This window comes from Cyprinus carpio, chromosome A8 (genome assembly GCF_018340385.1).
Source record: "Cyprinus carpio isolate SPL01 chromosome A8, ASM1834038v1, whole genome shotgun sequence".
Classification (NCBI taxonomy): domain Eukaryota; kingdom Metazoa; phylum Chordata; class Actinopteri; order Cypriniformes; family Cyprinidae; genus Cyprinus; species Cyprinus carpio.
This window is the reverse complement of record NC_056579.1, coordinates 24,214,029-24,236,351: the sequence shown is the minus strand read 5'-3', so window position 1 is coordinate 24,236,351 and position 22,323 is coordinate 24,214,029. Positions and strand designations below refer to the sequence as shown.

Here is a 22,323-nt window from a genome sequence, read left to right as displayed (position 1 = left end):
GAGAATGGTCAGACAGGCATTAATCAGAGAACAGCGTCAAGTATGTCAAAGGATATCCAGAATCAGAAACAATACAGAGAACATAAACAGATTAATGGCGGACTTCGTGGCCATGATAAGGCAGGTAGAAAGTTTCTTGCAAAGTTATAGTTAGAAAGTCTAAAGTGGACCAACATTTTTTTTTTTTACAGTGTCTATTGAGGGCACATTTTCCAGTGCTTAAAACATGCTACTTGCATAGGTCACATATATCTTGTGTCTAAAATGCACCATGGACTGCCTTAATGGTGGCAGAGTCTAGTCACACTACTGGCCATAAAGGAGACGGAAAGTAAGTGTCCTTGCCAGATTACTGTAATCCTGTTAACTGGCAAAGATTTAGCATCATACTTATGTTCCTGATATAATCTGTCTGATATGTTTACCCATATGTAAAATTGAAATCAAAATTATTCAACTATTCAATCCCTTAGAGACATTAATAGTTTACAAATGTAAGCAGATCCATAATAATAATAATAAAAAATGCATCAACAGATTAGTGGCATATTAAAATTGACAATTTCAATACATAATGTAGCAATTTTGAGTAATAAGATTATTTAAATTTTGCTGTTTGAAGTGGAAATCTTGACTGTATGGAGGGCTTCATGGATTCTTTGATGTATCAGGCCCCATTCTGGCAAAGATAGACTGAACTTGATGGACGTTCCAGCAGGAAAATCATCCCAGATACATCCAAATCTACTTCTGCTTGGTTCAAAGATTGGTCCTAAAATATTATTGAGTGGCCTGTTCAGTCTTCAGATATAAATCACATTAAAAATCTTTAGTGTGATTTGAGGAGTGGCAACATGAAAACCAAAGATTATGAGTGATCTGTAAGCTTTTTCAAGCAAGGAATGTGCTGAGATGCCAATAGACAGGTCTCATAAGCAGTGTTATAGGTTTTAAAGAAATATCAAAGATTCTCTACAAAATTTGACTTGTGGGGGGTTAAATAAACCAATTAGAGCCAATTAGATTTTGCCCCCTTCATTATTATTTATTTTAATTTTATTTTTTATCAACTTTATGTCCTCAGAATCACTCAAATTTTTATTAATAACGTTCTATAAAAGTTTACTTATGTTTTGGTTGAATTGTTTTCTTAAAGTTTTGTTTACAGCCAGGGGCGGTTCTAGGGTGAGTGGAGATCCGGGGCTTAGCCCAGAAAAATCCATGTGACTTTTTATTTTAATAAATCAGAAAGATTTACCTTTTTTAAAATATAAAAAAAACAAATTTAAAACATTTTATTTAAAGTTTATCCCTTGTATCCAGACACATATGCTGATGTTGTGTCTCTATCTCACTTTTTTTGTCTCTGTCTTTCAGTTTTCTTTTCTTTTCCAATCAAGCCTGACTGGCTACACTCGTCCTGGTAGAACAGGGATAAGAAGCAAACATTAAGCAGTGCACTGACATACTCTTACTCTACAAAGGACTTTATCTCTGTGTTTATGCATTACAGTAAACAGGATTCAAGTTATTCAGTCTAGCAGATAAACCTTACCCTCTACTGAAGTCTGTGCATCATTCCTCTGCTGTGGCTGCCTCATAAAGTTTTGTCCTAACTTTGCTGTTGCCTGCTTTCCTCTTTTCTCAATTGTTTTTCTTCTTCTCATCATAACAGCTCTCCTTTTGGGCTCTCCTTGCGTCTCTCCACTCCTTTCTCTTCTTCTATCCACACCAATACCCTTTTATACTATTCTCCTCTTAAAGTGTGCCCACTTCTCTACTTTGCACATTTGCCTTTTTCATTTGCTTTGAATTTTCTTTTTGTTATAATGCTTTACAGTAAAATTGTGTTTGTTAACATTAGTTAGTGTCCATATGGTCTGAAAATTATAAATTCTTTGTAATGAACAATTGTATTTTGATAAATATAAAAAAAAAAAAAAAAAAAAAGATTTACAAATATGAATGAATGCAATAAAAAAAAAAATCTTAGTTTATTGGTAATGAAGTAACTAATGATAACAAATACCACTTTACTGTAAAGTGGTTTTTATGTGCCTCCCTCCATCCCGTTTCGGTCTGAACACTTTATTGCATTGATGGTGGTAGTTTAAGAGTGCATCGTCTTGATTTCATTAAGCCACTGCCTTAATGTGTGCGTCGGTCAGTCATTTAATCAATGGATTCGTTCGAAACAGATGATTCATTCAGAAAAAAAAGTAAGCAACTGTTTTTATGAATGGGTCAGTGAATCATTTACTCACGCAAATTTATTCAGTAAACACCGCTGTGTGTTGCTGCAGAGCACAACAACATGCTTTGTTTGGAACCATTTCCTTTGCGATATATGTCTTTTTTTATTATCTTGTTTATTGAATTGTTGCCCTGACACGAAAAGTCTGCCACAGACCTTGCTAACCAAACATTATAACCGCTCTGTGTGTGTGTCCTATAGACTGTGCTGCGCAACCGTTAACTGTTAGATGTTCAACATGTAACGTTAAATCAGACACAATGTAAAACCGAAAAAGAAATATAATACTATGATTAAAAGTTACAGATACCTGAAGCTGTTGTATCTTGGCGTTCAAGTGCTGGTTGGGGGTGTTTTACTTCCTTTATTTTTTTTTTTTTTTTGAAGAATTTTGAAATATCCATTTTAACTTTCAAATAAATTGATCTAGTAAAATACTACACGCCTGGCTCCAAAAGATCTCATATCATTGGCTGGATCGTACAGACGCTCATCGATGGTTGGCCAGTTTACATGTCAGTCAGAAGCACTAGACTTAGTGGGCGGTTTTTGTCGGGTGTGAATGACAACGCGTAAATTGACAGACACTGTAGACGTGAGAGTCGAGAGATATTTATTTATTTATTTATTTAAATTCTAATATAAATTACTTTATTGGGCATGAAAATTCATTGATGGCATGGTGGTAATAAAAACATTCGGGGCTTTGCTGAAAACATTCGGGGCTCCAGCCCCCTTAGCCCACCCCTAACGCCGCCCCTGTTTACAGCTACAGAATGTCTTGCAGGTCAAGCAGGTTGAATAATTTCGATTGCAAATAAAAATCCAGAAGGTACTAATTTCTTATTCTTCTTCTTCAAAAAAAAAGTAGCTGCCTTTGCAACTGATGATTTAGCCTGACCTCATTAGTACATAACATTTACACATTTTTGGTTTGCTACTTAGGTAGGCTATAAGTATGGAATAGGTATGTGCCGCAAGGTCTCTCTCTCTCTCTCTCTCTCTCTCTCTCTCTCTCTCTCTCTCTCGCTCGCTCGCTCGCTCTCTCTCTCTCTCTCTCTCTCTCTCTCTCGCTCTCTCTCTCTCTCACTCACTCAAGAACGAACGAGCATTTTTTTAGGCGCTGTATTCCGTGTCGCAATGTATCCACGGGCAGAATTTCTGAAGGGAATACAAATTACAAATGAATGAACGACGCCAACGACTGAACTGCAACAAACGACAATCTCACAGGTAAAAATGTTTTATTTGCTCCTGAGAGCACATTGTTAAATATTAATGAAAATACGTGTGTGTATACGCGCGCGAGTGTAATAAGATGGTTCATGACCATGACAGCTGCGCAGTGAACTCTTTCGACTTGACGTCTCTCATGAAGCGTAAATGTTCAGATGAAAATGCTTGATTAGACATATATGTTGCTGTTTATTTAAATGTGTCGTTGCGTTGAGGAAAGCGTTGCGCTAAAGGACTTATCTACACATACAGAAAAAATGGGAAGCCACTGCAGCACGTCTATAGCGCATTTCTGGACAGCAGAGGGATTTTTCCATAATAAAGAGTCATACTCCGTTCTATAGATGCCTATCATCTGCCTTAAAGCACTCACGAATAGGCTACTTCACGGGTCTACACTATAATATTTTGTCTGGTAACCTGATATGTGCTTTATGTGGTGCATCTAATTTATCCGTTTTTAGGTTAGACAAATGAAAGTCATTTGAACGGTAAGATCACGTTGAAGTATGTGAATAGGTTAAATAGTTTCATTTTTTTAATTTTTTATATTTGAATATGTCAAAATAATTAGAATTATATTTATATTTTCTAAATTTTAAAGGGGTCATGAAATGCATTTTCAGTTCTTTATATTATGTTTCTGGAGGTTAGCTTGTAAGTTTTGCACTCAAGGGGCGTTACCTCTTTCAAAAATGCCCAAGTAAATGGCCAGTGCTGTGATTGGCGAACTTCATCGCACCGTATCCACGCTCTCCTCCATGCAATGTCTGACGTGACGCTCAAGATGGCCAGTAAGTGACCAGAGTCGTACGCAGAAGGCAGAAAAAAAAAATGAACTAGTGCAGTCACGGTTGCAACAGTCTGCTTCAGCATGGTAATGGCTCATGCTTGCTTAAAGTCTTTTATCTATATATAAAACTAGTATTAGAACTAGTATACGTTTGAACTATTATTATTAAACTGGCATCATGTTGAAAATAATAATATAATAATAATAATAATAATAAAGAGTTTGTTATGAAATGAGACAAACAAATGAAAACATTCTCATTCAATCACTTAGGCACACAGTTTAAAGGATTAATTTCCCCCAAAATGAAAATTCTGTCATAAATTACTCACCCTTATGTCATTACAAAACTGTAAGACTTTTGCTCATCAAAGGAACACAAATAAAGATAGTTTTAATGAAATCTGAAGAGATTTGTTCTGCTATTGAAATTCTATTCACCCAACTCTCCATGTGATTCAAGCAGTTTAATTCAAGTCTTCCGAAAAGACACAATGCCTTTATATAATGAATAGATTTAATTTAGGCTTTTTCTCGCATTTGTTTTTATGAAGAAGATAGTAAGAATGAATTTAACCAGATGTTTGACCAGAGAAGAAGTAATAATGTGAGAGACAGTGTAGGATCCACTGACCAAATGTCATATGAGCCTGCATAGACTAAATGACGTCACAGGCTAGCTAACCTTGTGAGAGAATAGTTTTGTTTTGGTGGATCAAGTGAGTCAAATTCTGATTGTATGAGTCACGTTTAAAGCCATACACTAAGCTGTGACCACAAATTTAATTTAAGCCGCAAGCTGCAACATTGCTCATCCCTTAATAATCTTGGCTTATTAGAGACACTTTGTATGTTACATGTTTCTGTGCTAATATATGTACTGCTGTAGAAACAACATATCTACTGGTTTACACATTTCTACTTCATCCTGCTTAGCCATATCCAATACAATTAGAGAAAATGAAAACAGTAGAAGTATGTGTTCAGTCAGGTGTAGCAAATGTGTGCATGTGTGCAGTTTAATTTAATCTGCATTGCATAAAATATCTTATGGCTGGTCAGCAATTATGAATGAGACATTCCTTGGAGTTTGAATTGTTTATGTAAAACTGCTGCTGTATGTAGAAAATTGAAACAAGTAATTCAATCCATATACATGTCTCTAAACTGATGGGAATGCTGTAATACTTTTAGTTATTTCTGACTTCAGTCATGCACATATACACAGTTAAATGGTTAAACGGGACACAGCTCTGATCTTACTGCATACAAATGGGCCTCTGTCTGTGCCTGGAAACATTCACGGAAATGTACGGAAATGTCTGACTGTATGGAATCTGAGTGTGCATGAGAGGGAAAGAGGGAGGCCAGCTGCACTAATAGACTCTCTTTCAACTGGAAACATTCTTGATGCAATCCTGCGGAATGAAACACCTTTTTGGGGATTTGGTGACTTGTAATTTGTAACCTATTACACTTCCAAAGTAACCTTCCTAACACTGTATATATGTATATACTGTATACATTATTGTAAAGAGTGCAAGTAATGAGGTAGAGAAACAGAGACCAGCTCAATGCAAATAATGGTAAATATAACATAAAGTGCAAATGAACAAGTATAACACAGAAGGTGCATTATAAAGAGTGAGGTATATCAGTAGTGTATATTTCTGTATGGCCAGTCACCATAAGAGTACAAATGGCATTAGGAATGTGCAAAGGAATGTGCAAAATATAAGGAGGCATAATAAGAAACATTGTAATTGTGCATAGAAGGTAGGATATTGTACAGAGCCTTTTTTTGGCTGTCCATCTAGGATGTAGTGTTCAATGTCTGAGGACCTGTTTACACTAGTGCATTTTTGTTTTAAAAAGGTGTTTTAAAATGAAAACAATCCTCGTCTACACTTGCATTTTCACTGCATTTCAGAAACGTTCTCTGTCCACACTACACAAATGCATGTCACATGACCATTCATGCAGGTACAACAATCGAGCATGATGTTATTGTTCACACAGTGGTCAATGATACACAGAGCGAATGTGGGCAGCCACGCCATCATTTTCAAAGAGTAGTGAACAGTCTGTGATTTGGGTGACTGGGGTGACACTCTCCTTAAGCCTTCTACATACTGCACAATTTTAGCAATCCTATAAGATCATTTCTGGTCACACTGTCTAACACTGTATGGATCTAATAAACTTGGGTACGACATGCATGTAGACTGTACGATGATCACACCTTTTGACTCGTAGGCTGCGACGCACGTTTCTATAGAAGAATAAAACGTCATTAGCATGTGCTAGTGGTAAACAAAAAGAGCATAATGAATCACTCTTTGACAGTTGTAGTTTTTATGTGTGCTGAAAAAAGTGGGAGCGGCAAATGTGGAAGAAATAAGAGCTTGAGGTAAGCAGTTTTATGTTTTAGCGCCATGTCGCGTTGATTTCATGTTGCATTTTTACTGGTTGGTCAGTAAACGTGGGTCGTAACTGCAAACACACTGTGCAATGAACATGCTGAATTTCTGACACTGCCAGAAAATTATCGTAGGCTATTTTTGGTCGCAAGACTGTGACAGTGGCCATCTTTGAACCTCTCTCACTGTACGACATAGGACCACCGATTAGGAGCCACGATGCCCATCTTTCACCTGGGACAACCGAAAATCGTGCAGTGTGTCTTGGGCTTTAGGCAGCGTTTGTGGTGAATGTCTTTGATAGAGGGTAGCCCAACACCGGTGATATAGTTTAGGCAATTTTCACCACCCGCTGGAGGGCCTTCTGGTCTGAGACAACGCAGTTGCCATACCACACTGTGATGCAGTTTGTAAGAATACTTTCAATAGTACAGCTGTAGAAGTTCAGCAGGATGTGGGGAGACAGGTGACCTTCCCTTTGTTTCCTAAGGAAGTAAGGGAAGCTGATTAATTAATTAATCTTACAATGTTTTTTTCACATTTATAATTAAGTTAATGACATAATGTTTATATATTTTTCCTAGGCAGAACAAAAGTAATGTTATTAGTAAGACAATGATTTCAATACATCTCTTCAACAATTAACATGTTTCAAACATGTTTGACATGTCAAAATCCAGCTGCAGAGTTTAGATTCAACCCTAATTAAACACACCTGATTCAACTAATCAAGTCCTTCAGGCTTATTTGAAAACTACATGGTATGAGGGTTGGAGCCGGGTTGGAACAAAAGTCTGCAGGGCTCCGACCCTCCAGTAATTGAGATTGACACCCTTGTTGTAAACTAAGAAGAATAAAGCACATAGTGAAAATAGTATCATTGCAGCCAGGAGCATCATGTTGTAGACCGTAATGACAACATGCACTTTCAATAGTTGCTGATTTAATCAAGGGCTAAGTGCCCATCACAGTAATCATCATAAAGGTGACTTCAAACAGACTTCAACAACTTTTGTACACACACTGTTTGCTGTGGTCTTGCTGGGATTATACCAGAATCCAAAGGACGGCATATGCTGGTCATCTAGTATGCCAGCGTCCCATGCTGTGGACCAACATAACAGCACCAGCATCCCAAGCTGGTCCATGGTGACAGAATATTTAAATTTTTCCTGTGGTTGTGTGTAGGTTTATTGTTTCTCTGTAACACCAAAAAGCTTGTATATCCACCTTGTGTAAAAAGCCTATCTACGAGGTGGATATACAAGTTTTTTTGGTGTTTTGCATAAATGTTTCAGCTGGTTTTGCCGTGTGAGAAAAAAACCATTAACTGTCCAAGTAATAACACATCTCTCCTGAGTGGGAAATAGTTTTATTGAAATTTCTGTGTAAAATGATCAACAAGGGAACAGAAGCAATTTGTAAATGGTAAAAGAAAAATCCTGTTTTAACTCTCTCTCTCTCTCTCTCTCTCTCTCTCTCACAGACACACACACATGCACGCACACACACACACACACACACACACACACACACACACACAAACACACATACACAAACACACACACACACACGCACACACACTTTTTCCAAGGAAAAATTCATTTCCTAATAACACAGCAACTGTGCATGTTAAAATGTGCTGACACATGTTGCACAAACAGAAACTGCCTGAATGAAAAGATCCGATCTCATTGTTCCAGGAACAGCATAGGCGGGTAAACATACTTTCCTTGTAAAACCTTTTCCCCCTCCTTATCTCTTCATCTTTCTTGGTCTGTTATGCTCGATTATAAAACATGTTATAACAGTTCTTAAAAATGACAGACTTGAAAATGACAAAATTAGACCCTTTTAAGTACTTCCATTGGTATTCAGCTTGATAAAATGAAATAAAATAATATATATGCCCTTTTTAACAAAATAAATACATTTTAGACTATCTGAGTAAACCTTTGAAAACAGTACGCTAACAATCTCATTCCAGTTCACAATTTTTCAACAATTTTTCAGAATCCAATAATAACTGATGAAGCCATTTGCATGAGTGGCAAAAATTTGAACAACTCACCAAGATGTCATGCCTAAACTTAGGTATTAGTGCATATATTTTGTGTCTAGCATTCATGGATTTTTGAATTTCTGCATAAATGCTTAATCAAACAATTGAATGCATTTATAGCACCTAAAACATACACACAAATTTTTTTTTTTTTAATTTATGGTATGACAGCATTTTAGTGGCACATATAATAAAAAGTAAATGTAAGATTCTGAGATTAAAGTCATAATATTTTCAAAATAAAATCAAAATTATGAGAAATTAGTTGTAGCAATATGAGATTGAAGTTGTAATACTTTGAGAATTAAGTCATAACAATATGAGATTAAAGTAGCAATATTTTGAGAATACTGTAGGTTGTAGTATTTTGAGAATAAAGCCAAGATATCAAGGATAAAGTCATAGCAATACAAGATTAATCATTGTGATATTTAAGAATATTACGTGGTAGCCTATATCACATGAATAAAGTTAAATAATGTGAAAATCCCACTCCGCAAAAAATGACTGTGGCATCCAACCTTTCATTCTTCACACGTATTTAACATTAAAAACTGTGATAAAAACGTTTACTGTACTGTTTCTTTCAGCATGCCTTCTGATGTTCATTAATGTTTCTTTCGTGCTTACTAGTAGTAAAGAAAAAAAATTATTGATTCACGTGCTGCTTGACATTAGGCAAAGCAATCTGTCACGCCACATTAAAGAGCATAAAATCACATTTATCGTTTGTATTTCAAATTAAAACTGACAGAATTTGAAAGCTGAGACTGTGGCAACGTCTCCAAGATGCTTCAAGAAACTTACCTGCAAAGCTACCTGAAAAACTATGCATACCTAGGGCAGAAGCTGCTTTAAACACAAAGGATGGTCGAACCAAATGTTGATTTAATGTAGTTAATAGAAGTTAATTGATAAAGAAAATCTATTTATGACATTATTTTTGACAGCATCCTTATTTTACAGCATTTTCCACAAGTGCCTAAAACTTTTAACAGTGCTGTATCTTTGCAGGTAGGTTTCTTGAAGCATTTTGGACACATTGTCACAGTTCTTCTGGGCAATGCTAGAGTTTTTTCTGTTTCTTCATGTCATTCCAGACATACTGGATGATGGTGAGATCAGATCTCTGTGTGGAGTACTGGCTGTTGTCAGACTCCTTGTGCAAACAAAAATCTCACTGGATTATTACAGTTAATGACAAAATGAATATTTGGAAATGTAAACTGATATTTTGTACTGACACACTACAGCAAAAGATAGAATTAGTAAAGTCATGTGACCTTTATTTGTATAGCTCTTTATACAATACTGGTTGTGTCAAAGCAGCTTTACAGAGTCAAATAGGAAAAACTGTTTGTCATTAATGCAAGAAGACAATAACTGAGTCATTTTTCCAGCTAAAGTCAGTTCATTGATGATTCAGTGATGTCATCATCCATTTCAGCTCTCTTCCAATAGTGTCCGTGCAAATAACTGACTTAAAACCATTTTTAGCTGGTGAAAATACTAGTGTTCTAATAATTTTGGCCACCACTGTATATAAAAGTTGTTCAGTTATGAGCAATGAGCGAATTTCTATTTTTTGATGGGTTAACATTTAAGAGACATCAGCTGGTAAATGCTGTCGCTTTAATGCATGAACCTAATATAATTATCCACATCCGATTTATTTCTAAATGTTTGTGTTCACTTGAGACATAAATGACTTTCGTATTATATATTTAGTTTTCGTTGATATATTCACCAAGCTATCATGTATTTTGAAATAATCTTGTATGTAGCCTGATTGTCTGTAATCGGCAAAACTTAAAAACATATGCAAATGTTTCATGGTAATGGTTGTCACGTTGTTATCTCTCTGTGTCACAGAAAACAGCCCATAAGCACTGAATTTAGGTCCTTTATGTGTTCTTTTGCTTGAGTATTGTAAAATTGCTTGACTATTTTAACTGGCAAGGCTTTAAAATATGCAAAGCATAATCTTTCATGAGGGCGCAGCAGTGGCAGAACGGAGGAGTCACAGATTAGTTATCTGTCTCGAGCATTTTTCACACTGGCCTCTGGACATCAGACAGTCATTATTGTGGAGACCTGAATTAGTAATGATCAGATATGTCGATTTAGCTCAGCCATACAAGGAAAACACTGGTATTTATTTGTAAATTTTACCAATTGAAAATGAAAGTAAGTGAGGAAGTTGAAATATTTCTTATGCTGTAGTGTCTAGTGGATTGCAGTTGTCTTCTAGAGGGGGCATTTTTGCTCAGACAATGTAAGTCTATGGGAAGTTTTTGATTTTTGATAATTATTTATACGAAAACCAGGGATGTGGACTCGAGTTCCAAATTTGATGACTTGCAACTCGACATAATTAAAGAAGACTTAGACTCGACTTTGACAGCAACGACTTGAGACTTGACTTGGACTTGAGCCCTGTGACCAGGAAAGACTTTATGATCAGATCAAAGTCGTTATAGACGCATCCCTGCAGCGTGCTTGACTGGCAATAAGTCAGAGACTGCGTTCAGGGAGTGCTGGATATATAGGCTGGTATAAATGAATGGAGCAATAGCATAACTTACGACAAAAGAACCAAGATAAGAAAAAAATATATAATTTTTTACATGATTCGTCTAGTAGCCATCTCCGCTCATGCAAAGCACTGCCCTGTCTGTTTGATCGCCGCCCAGCAGACACATGGAGTGGACATGAGAAGCGAGAGGCCGCGATCACTGGTGCTTGGCTCATCATCACCGTGACCGCTGCTATTAAATATTCCTCACTTTTTGTTCGATCAGTTACATATTTTAATTGCATGTGCATTTTATTTTATTCAAACCACCATTAAGTTTAAAGTTAATCCATAATCGAGATTTAAATCTAAGTATAAAGTTATGGTCCAACAGGATTAAAGTTAATCTTAAATATAGGCTTAAATCCAGGATCAAAATGATGGGTTAAAATGTAAAACTGCCTATTTTTAATGGTTTAAAGTTTGGTGCAACTAAATTATTAGATAAACCTTGATTTAATCTAGATTTAAAAATAATCATTGCAAACCATTTAGCTATAATTTGAAGAAGAAAAATGCACATTAGGCCTAATGTCTTAAGTGGGCAAGCTGCAATAGGCCTAATGATCATTTAAAATATAATTTGAAGAAGTGTTTTTTTCACAAAATGAGTATTGTATATATAACTATAAAATATAGGCTCTTCAATTTTTCTCACTCTTCACCAGGCACTCATGTCACTTCCATTTCTTTCGGGATAAATGAATGAATTCACGTGTTGTAAATCAGTCTGTAGACCTAGCGCACATAGCCCCTAAATTTAGCAATCAACTATGCATATTATAAACTTAAAGGGTTACTCCATCCCAAAATGAAAATTTTGTCATTAATCACTTACCCCCATGTCGTTACAAACCTGTAAAAGCTTTGTTTGTCTTCTGAACACAATTTAGTTTGGATGAAAACAGGGAGGCTTGAGACTGTCCAATAGACTGTCAAATAAATAACAGTGTCAAGGTCCAGGAAAGTATGAAAAGCATCGTCAGAACAGTCCATTTGCTATCAGTGATTCAACTGTAACATTATGAAGTGAAAATAACAACTTTATTCATCAATTCCTCTCCTCTGTGTCTCTCCAAATCAGGTAGCGCTATTTTGACAATTCTGAACAGTACACAGATGGCGTACGCTCTACGCGGCACCGATGCACTGTTGGCTTTCAAACCAAAGCGTAATGTCAAACATTCTACCTGCCTTCCTGATATAAATTACTATGAATTTGATATATGGGAATTAATACTGAGACACTAATTTAGGCAAAGAGCACTAATGACTTGTTTAAGACTTGAATCTTAAAGTTGAGGACTTGCAGCTCGACTTGGACTTGCCTGTCTTGACTCGGGACTTGACTTGGGACTTGAATCCAAAGTCTCGAGACTTACTTGTGACTTGCAAAACAATGACTTGGTCCCACCTCTAAAGAAAAAAAAAAACTATAAGTCTGATCAAGATATAGCAACAAACTACACATCAGGGCCCAGGTCTCTGCCGAGTTTGGGGCTTGTAACATTAAAGCGCTAGGAGGAGTTAAGAGTCAGAAAATTTGGACTCAGAAAAAGAAGAAGAAGAAAAAGAAGTTTAAACTGTTTATCAATATGTTGACTTTCTCAAGCCAACATAATGATAAATGATGGTAAACCAGTTTGCCTTGCTGTCTCTTGAAGGAGGACCTTGGTCCAAAAATTCAACTTAAACGTTGATTTGGTACTTCTGGATGAGTTTGCCAAATGTGAGATGCATTTGTTTAGTGATATGTTGTTCAAACAGGAATCATATTTTTTTTAACTAATTTTTTGAGTGAACGCTTTTGTTCACTGTCATAACAGGACTCATATTGCTCATTCACTTACGGTAAGTCCCTCCCCTTTGAAGCTATATTTTGAAGCTTGTGACTTGTTTGGTGTCTTTTCCTGCATGTAAAGAAGACCATGAGCATGAGCCAGTGAAGGAGCATGAAGTTGTGTTTGATTAACTATTTCCATCATGAATTAAATAAATCAGGTGTTACAACTTAATGAGGACATTACTTATAGATTTGTACACAAATTTTAATCAAGTATAACAGGCTTGTTGCATTTTGGAACAAATCAATGTGGTTACTCATAACACATAAAAATGGTCATTTGTCACCACCTACTGAAGTAAATAATCAAATATTACTGTACAAAATCAGTGATTAAACCTGAATAGATCCTGAATAGTGCCTTTAGGTTCGATTTAAATATTTAAGCTCTTGTGGAGGAAGCCATAGTGCCTCCTGACACAGAGACCTCCTGTCACAAGTGGGGTAACCTGATAATACATCTAGACCCAGCAACCTGGAATCTGTGGACAAGTTGCTACAAGTACACTGCTGTTCAAAAGTTTGAGATTAGTAAGAAGTTTCTAATGCTCATCATGGCTGGATTTATTTGATCAAAAGTACAGAAAACAAGAATTTTTATTTAAAATGTAAAATATATAATTTATAATCAGTATATTTGATCAGCATATTTGAATGATTTCTTAAGGATCATGTGACACTGAAGACTGGAGTAATGGCTGATGAAAATTCAGCTATGCATCACAGAAATAAAATATTTGAAAGTATATAAAAATAGAAAACCATTATTTTAAAGTGTAATTGTAATTTTTTATCAAATACATGTAGCATAAGAGACTTCTTTAATTTTTTTTTTTTAAATCTTACTTTTGAATGGCAGTGTAGGTCTGCTGCAGAAAGTCAATGATTCTATTTAGAGTGCTAAAGTTTAAATTACTGTGTACAAGATGAAGTGGAATATATTTGTTTCCTGGTGCAAGAAGCACAGTATAAAGATGGCTCAATGTCCAATAGTAAACATTTATATAGGAACTTCTTCATTCCCTGTTCTCGTTGTGGTGTTCACATTTATTTACAGTATATTGCACTTTATACAATACAGATGATGTCAAAGCAGCTTCACAGTAATATAACAGTGTTAATGTTGCAGAATTCATTACTTAAAAAAAAATAAAAATAATAACCATTCAATTTCAGCTGTAAAGCAGCACTACAGAAGACAATAGTGTTATTATTCAGCTGAAGTCAGTTCAGTGATTATTTAGTTAATTTCAATAAAAATGACAATGTTGCAAAATTCATCAATTATAAAACATCCTGTGGGTAATTTTCTCTTAAAATACCCCTCTTAACAATCACCACTGGTGTCATGCACTGATCGGTCTGTGCAGTGCTGCTTCATGTGTATTTGCTTGTTCATATAATTCTGTTGCAGATATTTAAAAGGTGCTATTTAGTAGCTGTAATGTTTAGAGTCCAATGAAGTTGAAAAGAAAGTCCAAAATGGTACAAATACACAAACAAACACAAATATAGGAGTGACCCAGTGCACTTTAAAATCCTGTAATTCCTTAAAGGGTTACTCCACCGCAAAATGAAAATTTTGTCATTAATCACTTACCCCCATGTCGTTCCAAACATGTAAAAGCTTTGTTCGTCTTCAGAACACAATTTAAGATATTTTTGATGAAAATCGGGAGGCTTGAGACTGTCCAATAGACTGCCAAATAAATAACAGAGTCTCTCCAAATCAGCGTAGCGCCATTTTGGCAATTCTGAGCAGTATGCAGATGGCGTACGCTCTTCTGTGTCACCCACGCTGTGCCATTGCTCTTATTGCATTCAAACCAAAATACACGTAAAAAAGTATCCTTGTGGCGCGGCTGACACAGAAGAGCATAAGCCACTTGCATACTAGTCAGATTTCTCAAAATGGAGCTACACTGATTTGGAGAGACACAGAGGAGAGGAATTGTTGAATAAAGTCGTTATTTTTGTTTTCTTCGTGTACAAAAAGTATTCTCGTCGTTTCATAACGTTACGGTTGAATCACTGATGGCAGATGGACTATTCTGACGATGCTTTTCATACTTTCCTGGACCTTGACACTGTTATTTATTTGCCAGTCTGTGGGACAGTCTCAAGCCTCCCTGTTTTCATCCAAAATATCTTAAATTGTGTTCTGAAGACAAACGAAGCTTTTACGGGTTTGGAACGACATGGTAAGTGATTAATGACAAAATTTTCATTTTGGGAAAGAGTATCCCTTTAACAGAACAAAATAAAGCACATATGACATATGATTACATATAAAAAGCAAGCAAATCAGGCAATTTACAAGTGTATTACTATAGTAATATTTAACATGTCTGGCAAGTGTATTACTACAGTAATATTTAACATGTCTGGCTGACCTTCTGTGCACAAGACCTTTCTAATCCTGTGATTACTTTGCAGTAAATCTACTTCACCTGTCTCTAGTAACTTAGAGGCACAGATGAATTTCATTGGTAGACACCAAATATTTTCAAAATGACACCTTGTTTTACACTAGATTGATCTTGAGAAAAAAGTGGATACTGTGTAGAGAATTAAAGCTGCAACAACTAATTGATAAAATGCGATGCAACAAGCAAAATCCATCCATCCATCCTGTACCAATAATTAAAAAGCCCAGGTGCAAAATATACATGCCTATACTGAATAAGTAAAATTTAATGGACATTTATAATCTATTGATCAACAAAGAATGGTTTGGTTTTAATAGTGTTTGTAAATTTCATTTTAATTAAATTTAATTGTTTCTCTCTGCAGGAGAAGAAATGAGAAGAAACGGGTGAGCATATGATTTCGACCAGCAGCCACAGCCATTGGCAGTTTCACTTTAGGGCAGACTGTCACTATGTTGCCTCTACTGCAACTCTTTCTTCTAATGCCTCTAATTAAGCCAATCACAAATCATGTCCATGGGAACTCTCTTTCTCCACTGACCACTCATTCAAATCACAGCCTGTTTTCTCAGACTGACGTGCTTGTCAGAAAAACTGATCATAGATTGGAAGCCAATGCTAAGTTAGAAACTGTGAGACCGTTTCTTCATGGCTTCTATCAGAAAAGTGTCATTAAATCAAGTGGAGATTCAAATGAATGGACTGAAAGCAGAAGTACTGAGGACACATTATCAGCAAAAAGGTCACATACTAACATATCTGGGTCAAGAGGTACATTTTTATTATCACTCAAAAACAGAGTCAAAAGAGGTCCTACCCAAAATATCATACTACCACAAAATGCTGTTGGAAAAGAAAAGGAGACTGCTGATAAGACAGAATTCGAAGAGAAAGACTTGTCAACAGTTGGGCCAGGTGATATGTTAAAACCCAGAGAAACTGGCTTTGTTCGGTCATCAACAGAGGCTATAACATCTCTTGATAAAAAGTATACCCAGTACAGACTGCAAGTTCAGACTGCTCATAGTGTGCTGGCTAGTTTGGCCACAGTACAAATAAATCCATCAATCAACTCTTCACTCCAGACCAGCCCTTACACAACTTCACCACCTAATGAAAACCCTGTATACACTACAAGAAGGATGAGCCAATTGGATGCCAACAGGACTCGACTAGAAATAGGTAAAGTACAGATGCAGTAATGCTGCAGTGACCTTAATAACTGAAATAAAAAATGGCATCGCTGAGATTATACTCTTTTACTCAATCACTTGTTTCCATAGCAAAAATCATAGCAAAATAGTTCACTATATTATTTTACTATGGTTTTTACTATGATAAACTTTGATTATGATGTTACTGTACAATTCCTCAAATTTTCCTTTGTTTATCAGGTAGGTTGGGGACAACCACTACAGCTAAAATTCAGCCAAAAAGACAGTTTACCACTTTACAATCACATATTGAAACCACCTCTCTTAGCACAAGTACAACCAATCTACAACTAGAGGCACCATCATCAGGAGTGGACATCATCACTTCCAACTATTCACAACCAAAAAGAACTTCACAGTCAACAAAATCAGCAAAAACACCCAATGACCATTCAAAGGAGCCAGGAACTAAAGGAAAAGTGACCGATATAAAGAACACTAAAGGTATGATTTTTCTGAAATAAGAAAAAAAGTGGTCACACTTTAGTTTGGGGACCAATTCTCACTATTATCTAACAATTAACTACAACCGTTGCCTCAATAAAATCCTAATTTGCTGCTTATTAATAGTTAGTTGTCACATGCTTTTGATTTATGACCAGCTAGATTAAATCAGCACAGCCAGCGAGGATTGAATGCGTTTATGATAATGTCACGGCAGTAGAGGCAGCGTAACTATAACAACATGTCTATAATCCTGCCCACTCTAAAGTGGTACTAAACTGCAGTGGAAATGCAAACCGAGCCGAGCCGTACCATGCAGTGGAAAAGCACCATTAGTTTCCATAGTTACCATTGTTAGTTGTCATAGTGATTCATTAACTCCTCCCTTCATTAAAGGTTAGTCTTGTTAACCTTTGTATAAATAGCCCTCATGTTTCCTTTGTCTTTTGTCTAGCTTTGTTTGTGTAGGCCACTGTTTGGTGAGTTTGTTCATGTTTTTGCCTAGCCAAGTCTTGTTCATTGTTTCTGCTCATGTTTGGATTTATTACAGTAAACCGCACATGGGTTCTCATTCAACTTGCCTTCAGTGGACGTTCATTACAGAAAATACACTTAAAAAAAAAGTAATTGACACAAAACAGGGTAGCACAAGACATGAAAAATAAACCATTAACCAAAACCAAAACCATGTGACATTAGTACGGTAGTTGTTAAGTTTAGGTATGGGGTAGGATTTTTAGGTATCTAAAATATGGTCATGTAAAATAAAGCATTAATATGTGCTTTATAAGTACTAATAAACAGCCAAATATGCTAGTAATATGCATGCTAATAAGTAGGGGTGTAACGGTTCAGATTGCTCATGGTTTGGTTCACGGTTTTAGGGTCACGTTTACAGTAGGTATGTGCTGAGGAAAAAAGGACTATGGTCAAATAAAAATAAAGAAAATAACAAATAATCAAACTAAATGCACAAATAAATACAATAGAGCAAAGATACAAATTAAATAAAGTGTGTTTCAGGTGTTTAACAGTAATTTTCAGGCACAGAAATCTAAAAGTAAACAAATATAAAATAACAGTGTATATTTAACTGTAAAATTAAAGACAAATCCCTGTTGAAGTCACAAAAGCTATTCAGTCAAGAGAAGTGAGTGATTTCCTTGTCTTTTGTTGTTTAACATTATAAACACAGACAGCAGGAATAGACTGCTGCTCCTTTAAGACATAATTCACAGATCCAGTACACTGATGCTGATACACTGATACTGATACAAGGATGGCTCTGTACTACAGTGCATACGTCATTCCATGTTGTTTGTCCACGTTTTTTGATCATTGCTGTTGAAATGTGGGAAGCCAATAGGTCCGTTTTATGAATTTTTTTTTCAACAAACCATATTCTACATGCATTGACAGATTTGAGATGAGCCATGATGCAAGTGGGCCGGGGGTGGACTGCAGTAATGTTCTATATTGTTTTATTCAAAATGGTCTGAAAATTATTGTATATTTTTGTATGTACTTATGGTAATATTTATTAATTTGGCAGACTGGTATGCATTTTTAGCAGTTCTTGCTTTTCCTGGGAATCAAATCCACGACCTTGGCATTGCTAGCACACTGCACTATTGTTTGAGCTATCAAAAGCCTATGTGCTTGGTTTACAGTTAAATATTTCCTCTCCTTCTTTTGCCTTTCATAGGTATACCAACATTTCTAAGGACTGCCTCCCCTCTCCCGACTGGACATGGCCGATTTGAATTCTCAGAAAATGATGGAAGATTTACAGAGAAGGACCAGTCAGTCTCACAGGGAATAGTCCCATCTCTGAGGTCAAACCCCCAACATCAAGATCAGAACAATGATGAAAAATATGGTGCAACAAATGGGAGCTTTTTAGTGTGGGCGGACTTAAAACGCACACTTTCATTTGCATGGGAGCTGCATGTATTTGGTTCTGCTGCCCTTTTCCTTCTACTAACTGCTGGCTCAGCCCTTGGTTTAGCATTAGCTCCCAGCTTGTACTGCCCTCACCGTGGTGAACTGGTACTTACCAATAGCCTCTTGCTAGTAGTAGGTGTAGTTAGAGCAGGCCACTTATTGCTTGACCCATATGGGACTCGGCTCCTCCTGCCACCTCCTGTTGTAATAGCTTTATACACGCAGCCGTTACCACTGTTAATCCTGGCACAGGCTGGATTAGTGATACTGGTACTAAAAGAGACAGGGGTAACATGCATTCCACCAACACTTCAGCGCCCCCCTCTGTTAGGAGTGTTAGCTGTTTTCCAATGCACTATCCTACTTGCTGCAGACTTACTTTCCCCTGCACTTTCTCCTGTTGTTCCCATTGTCCTACAGAGCCTCACGCTGACTGCAGGCCTGGTACTGTGTTTAGGCTACCTTTTCTTGGCACTGCCATGCTTCTCTCACACACATGCAGCTCGGGGAGGAAATAAGGGAAAGGGCGAAGGAAAGGTGCGGGTTTTAGCACGAGTACTGGCAGTGTGCGCTTTTCTTGGGGCACTGTGCTGTCTTTTGCACATTTATGCCTGCTTGTGGCTGTATGGACTACTAGGCGACTGGAGGCGCTTCCGTTGGGCATGGTGGCTCTGTCAGTTCTGGGTGCGACTGTTGGAGCTTGCCTGGGCTTTCTGCCTGCTTCTGATGTCTTCCTGGGTTTTCTGGAGACCCAACCGAGGCCACATATGTGGAGCACCAAGACAGGAAGGAGCTGCCACAGAAAGCTTGCCCTCACCCTCTCAATCATCAAATTCTGCTAGCAGACACACATGCTGGGCGAAGATTGTGCAGAGCCTCAAGGTAAGGCAACAAAGGAAATCTGAAAGCAATGGGATTGGAGGGTCAAATAGTGGTGCCGTGGCCGGAGAGTTGCCTAATAACTGGGCAGGACAGGAGCTATCAGGGACAGACATTAGCAAGAGCCTCATACGAAATCGTGATCCACTCAAAGACAGCAATAATTTACACAATCTGCAAAGCTTTGCAGGGGGCTCTGCAGGTTCATTGCTAAGGCTGCAGGCACTTGCTCAGCCACCTCAGTGCTCTTTATGTAGCAGTTTGGACAGGGACAAGGGTTCAGCCATCTCACTCTGTGATTTTGACCTGCGCCCTCCAACCCCAATTAACCTCAGCCGCAGTATTGATGAGGCACTTCATCGTGAGCATCTATTAAAGGGTGAAAGTTTGTTTCAGCCATTGCGACCACCATCACTTCCTCCATCTCCACACCTGTGGATGCGACAGAATAGTGATCCCCAAATCACACTGTCATTGAGCAGTGATGAGCACACATTGTTCACAGAGTCCTCCACAGGTCTGGATCGCTCCATTCCTAGCGCTGTGCCTAGCCGACAAGTCACAGCCCCCCCTACACCCACTCATCAGGGCTTCCGTTGGGTCTCTGAGGCACAAGTGCCTTCCTCGTTGTCCTGCCCGGTTTCACTGCACCCTTCCGCAAGCACAAGCTGTGACCTCATGCCCAGCGCAGAAAACACAAGTCTGTTTCTATCCCCTGACCTTGAAAGTTCGCAATCAAATATCAGAGGGGGGCAAAATCACTCGAAAGTCACTCGAAATGATGATTCAGCCAGTGTCAGCAGTGACATTATTGACCTTTGAACATGTTATGACTCACAGCAACTCCAGATTATAACACATTCACATTCTCCAAAAAATAGAGATCATACATTTAATCATGACTTGCAGTCTAATTGTTGTATAATGGCACTTAAAGGGAAGAGGAACACATTGTTGCAAGTGGCTCATTCTCATTTTTTCCTTCAAAAGTCTTGTTTACAGTAATGCATATAGATCTCTATGGGGCAGTGGTTCTTAATCCTGGTCCTGGGACCCACCGCTCTGCACATTGTATGTCTTCTTTATCTGACACACTCAGTTCAGTTCATGGAGTTCTCACCTAATGAGCTGATGAGCTGAATCAGGTGTGTTAAATAAGGGAGACATGCAAAATGTGCAGAACAGGGGGTCCCTGCTAAGGGGCAAGGCATACCAGAGACAGAAATCTGAAGCTTGTATTTGCTATTATTAATGTTTTCGTACAAAATGTGTGTTATTTGATCTGTAAACCTGTCTTTTTAGTGGTGGGACCAGTGCTTTAGGCAAATTAACCTATGGCTGTGAACTTATGTAATTTCTGTTGGTGTAGTTGCTCCATGTAAAATACTTTGGAAAATAGTTAGTCTCCTGTTGTTACATGTACTATTTAAGTTTTGTGTGCAGTAGTGTGTGTATTTTAATGTTTATTCTGGTGCAGTGCCTTGTCCCATAGAGCTTCCTAGGTGCTACCTTTGCATGCATTGTGAAGAGCTGTGTCTGGATAGTGCCAGAACAGAAATGATACTGTATGTGCCAGAACTTGACTTTGTGGAACAAGCTTTGTACTTCCAGTATATTCCTGCAATGCAGCATACCTAAACATACTAAACTATTCTCACAACTGGATTTTTGTTAAGTAAAATAGCACAGCAGACCAGACCTTTGTTTGTTGGTATATTCAGCATTTTAGTCAAAATTTCAACATAGTTGAACGCTCAACTCATCACTACTTTATTTGATACAGAAGAACTCTTATGTGAGCAATAAATTATAGAAAGCTGTGAGGATAACTTAAACAGATCATGTATATACTATATTTTTGTTTGTAAATGATGTATTCTGATTACATTTAATGCATTTACTGTGAATGACAATCTTTCCTACTGCAAAAATATACTGATCCTGGCAGAAAAAGGACTAAAAATACACTGGAGTTCTCAAAGGCATATCAACAGGTACACATCCTGAAAAATGTTGATGTGCACCATTAGAGTGTGACATGAAAGGAAAGTGCTTTGTACATTTTCTTGTTGTTTAGTTGAAAAGTTTTGTTCCTCTCGCTTTCGATTTTTAAAATGCCAAGAAACGGATATCACTTTCAAATTTGCAAATAAACAGGATGCTGTATACTATGGAGATTACAGTCAGTTTTTTTAGTTTTTGTTTAGTTGTTTAGTTGCCTATTCATTGT

At 37.2% G+C, this 22,323-nt stretch overlaps 1 protein-coding gene across 2 annotated transcripts; it reads left to right on the top strand.

Moving 5' to 3' along the window:
- Positions 1-3,264: 3,264 nt before the first annotated feature.
- LOC109095438 (proline-rich transmembrane protein 3-like) lies at positions 3,265-22,268 on the top strand. 2 transcript variants are annotated; one of them, XM_042762919.1, is made up of 5 exons: positions 3,338-3,487; positions 13,167-13,191; positions 15,977-16,794; positions 17,007-17,270; positions 18,976-22,268. In XM_042762919.1, the coding sequence occupies exons 3-5, from the start codon at positions 16,065-16,067 to the stop codon at positions 20,913-20,915; spliced, it is 2,934 nt and encodes a 977-aa protein (XP_042618853.1). In that variant the 5' UTR covers positions 3,338-3,487; positions 13,167-13,191; positions 15,977-16,064; the 3' UTR covers positions 20,916-22,268. The 2 variants fall into 2 exon arrangements, with proteins under 2 accessions (XP_042618852.1, XP_042618853.1); XM_042762918.1 differs by lacking the exon at positions 13,167-13,191 and having other exon boundaries at positions 3,265-3,487.
- The last annotated feature ends 55 nt before the right edge of the window (positions 22,269-22,323 follow it).

Bases quoted from the DNA above. Each gene is read 5' to 3' on its own strand.
- LOC109095438 (XM_042762918.1), top strand. From the start codon at position 16,065: ATGTTGCCTCTACTGCAACTCTTTCTTCTAATGCCTCTAATTAAGCCA. The intron at 16,795-17,006 runs GTAAAGTACAGA...TTTGTTTATCAG, and splicing joins CAGGACTCGACTAGAAATAG to GTAGGTTGGGGACAACCACT. The intron at 17,271-18,975 runs GTATGATTTTTC...TGCCTTTCATAG, and splicing joins CGATATAAAGAACACTAAAG to GTATACCAACATTTCTAAGG.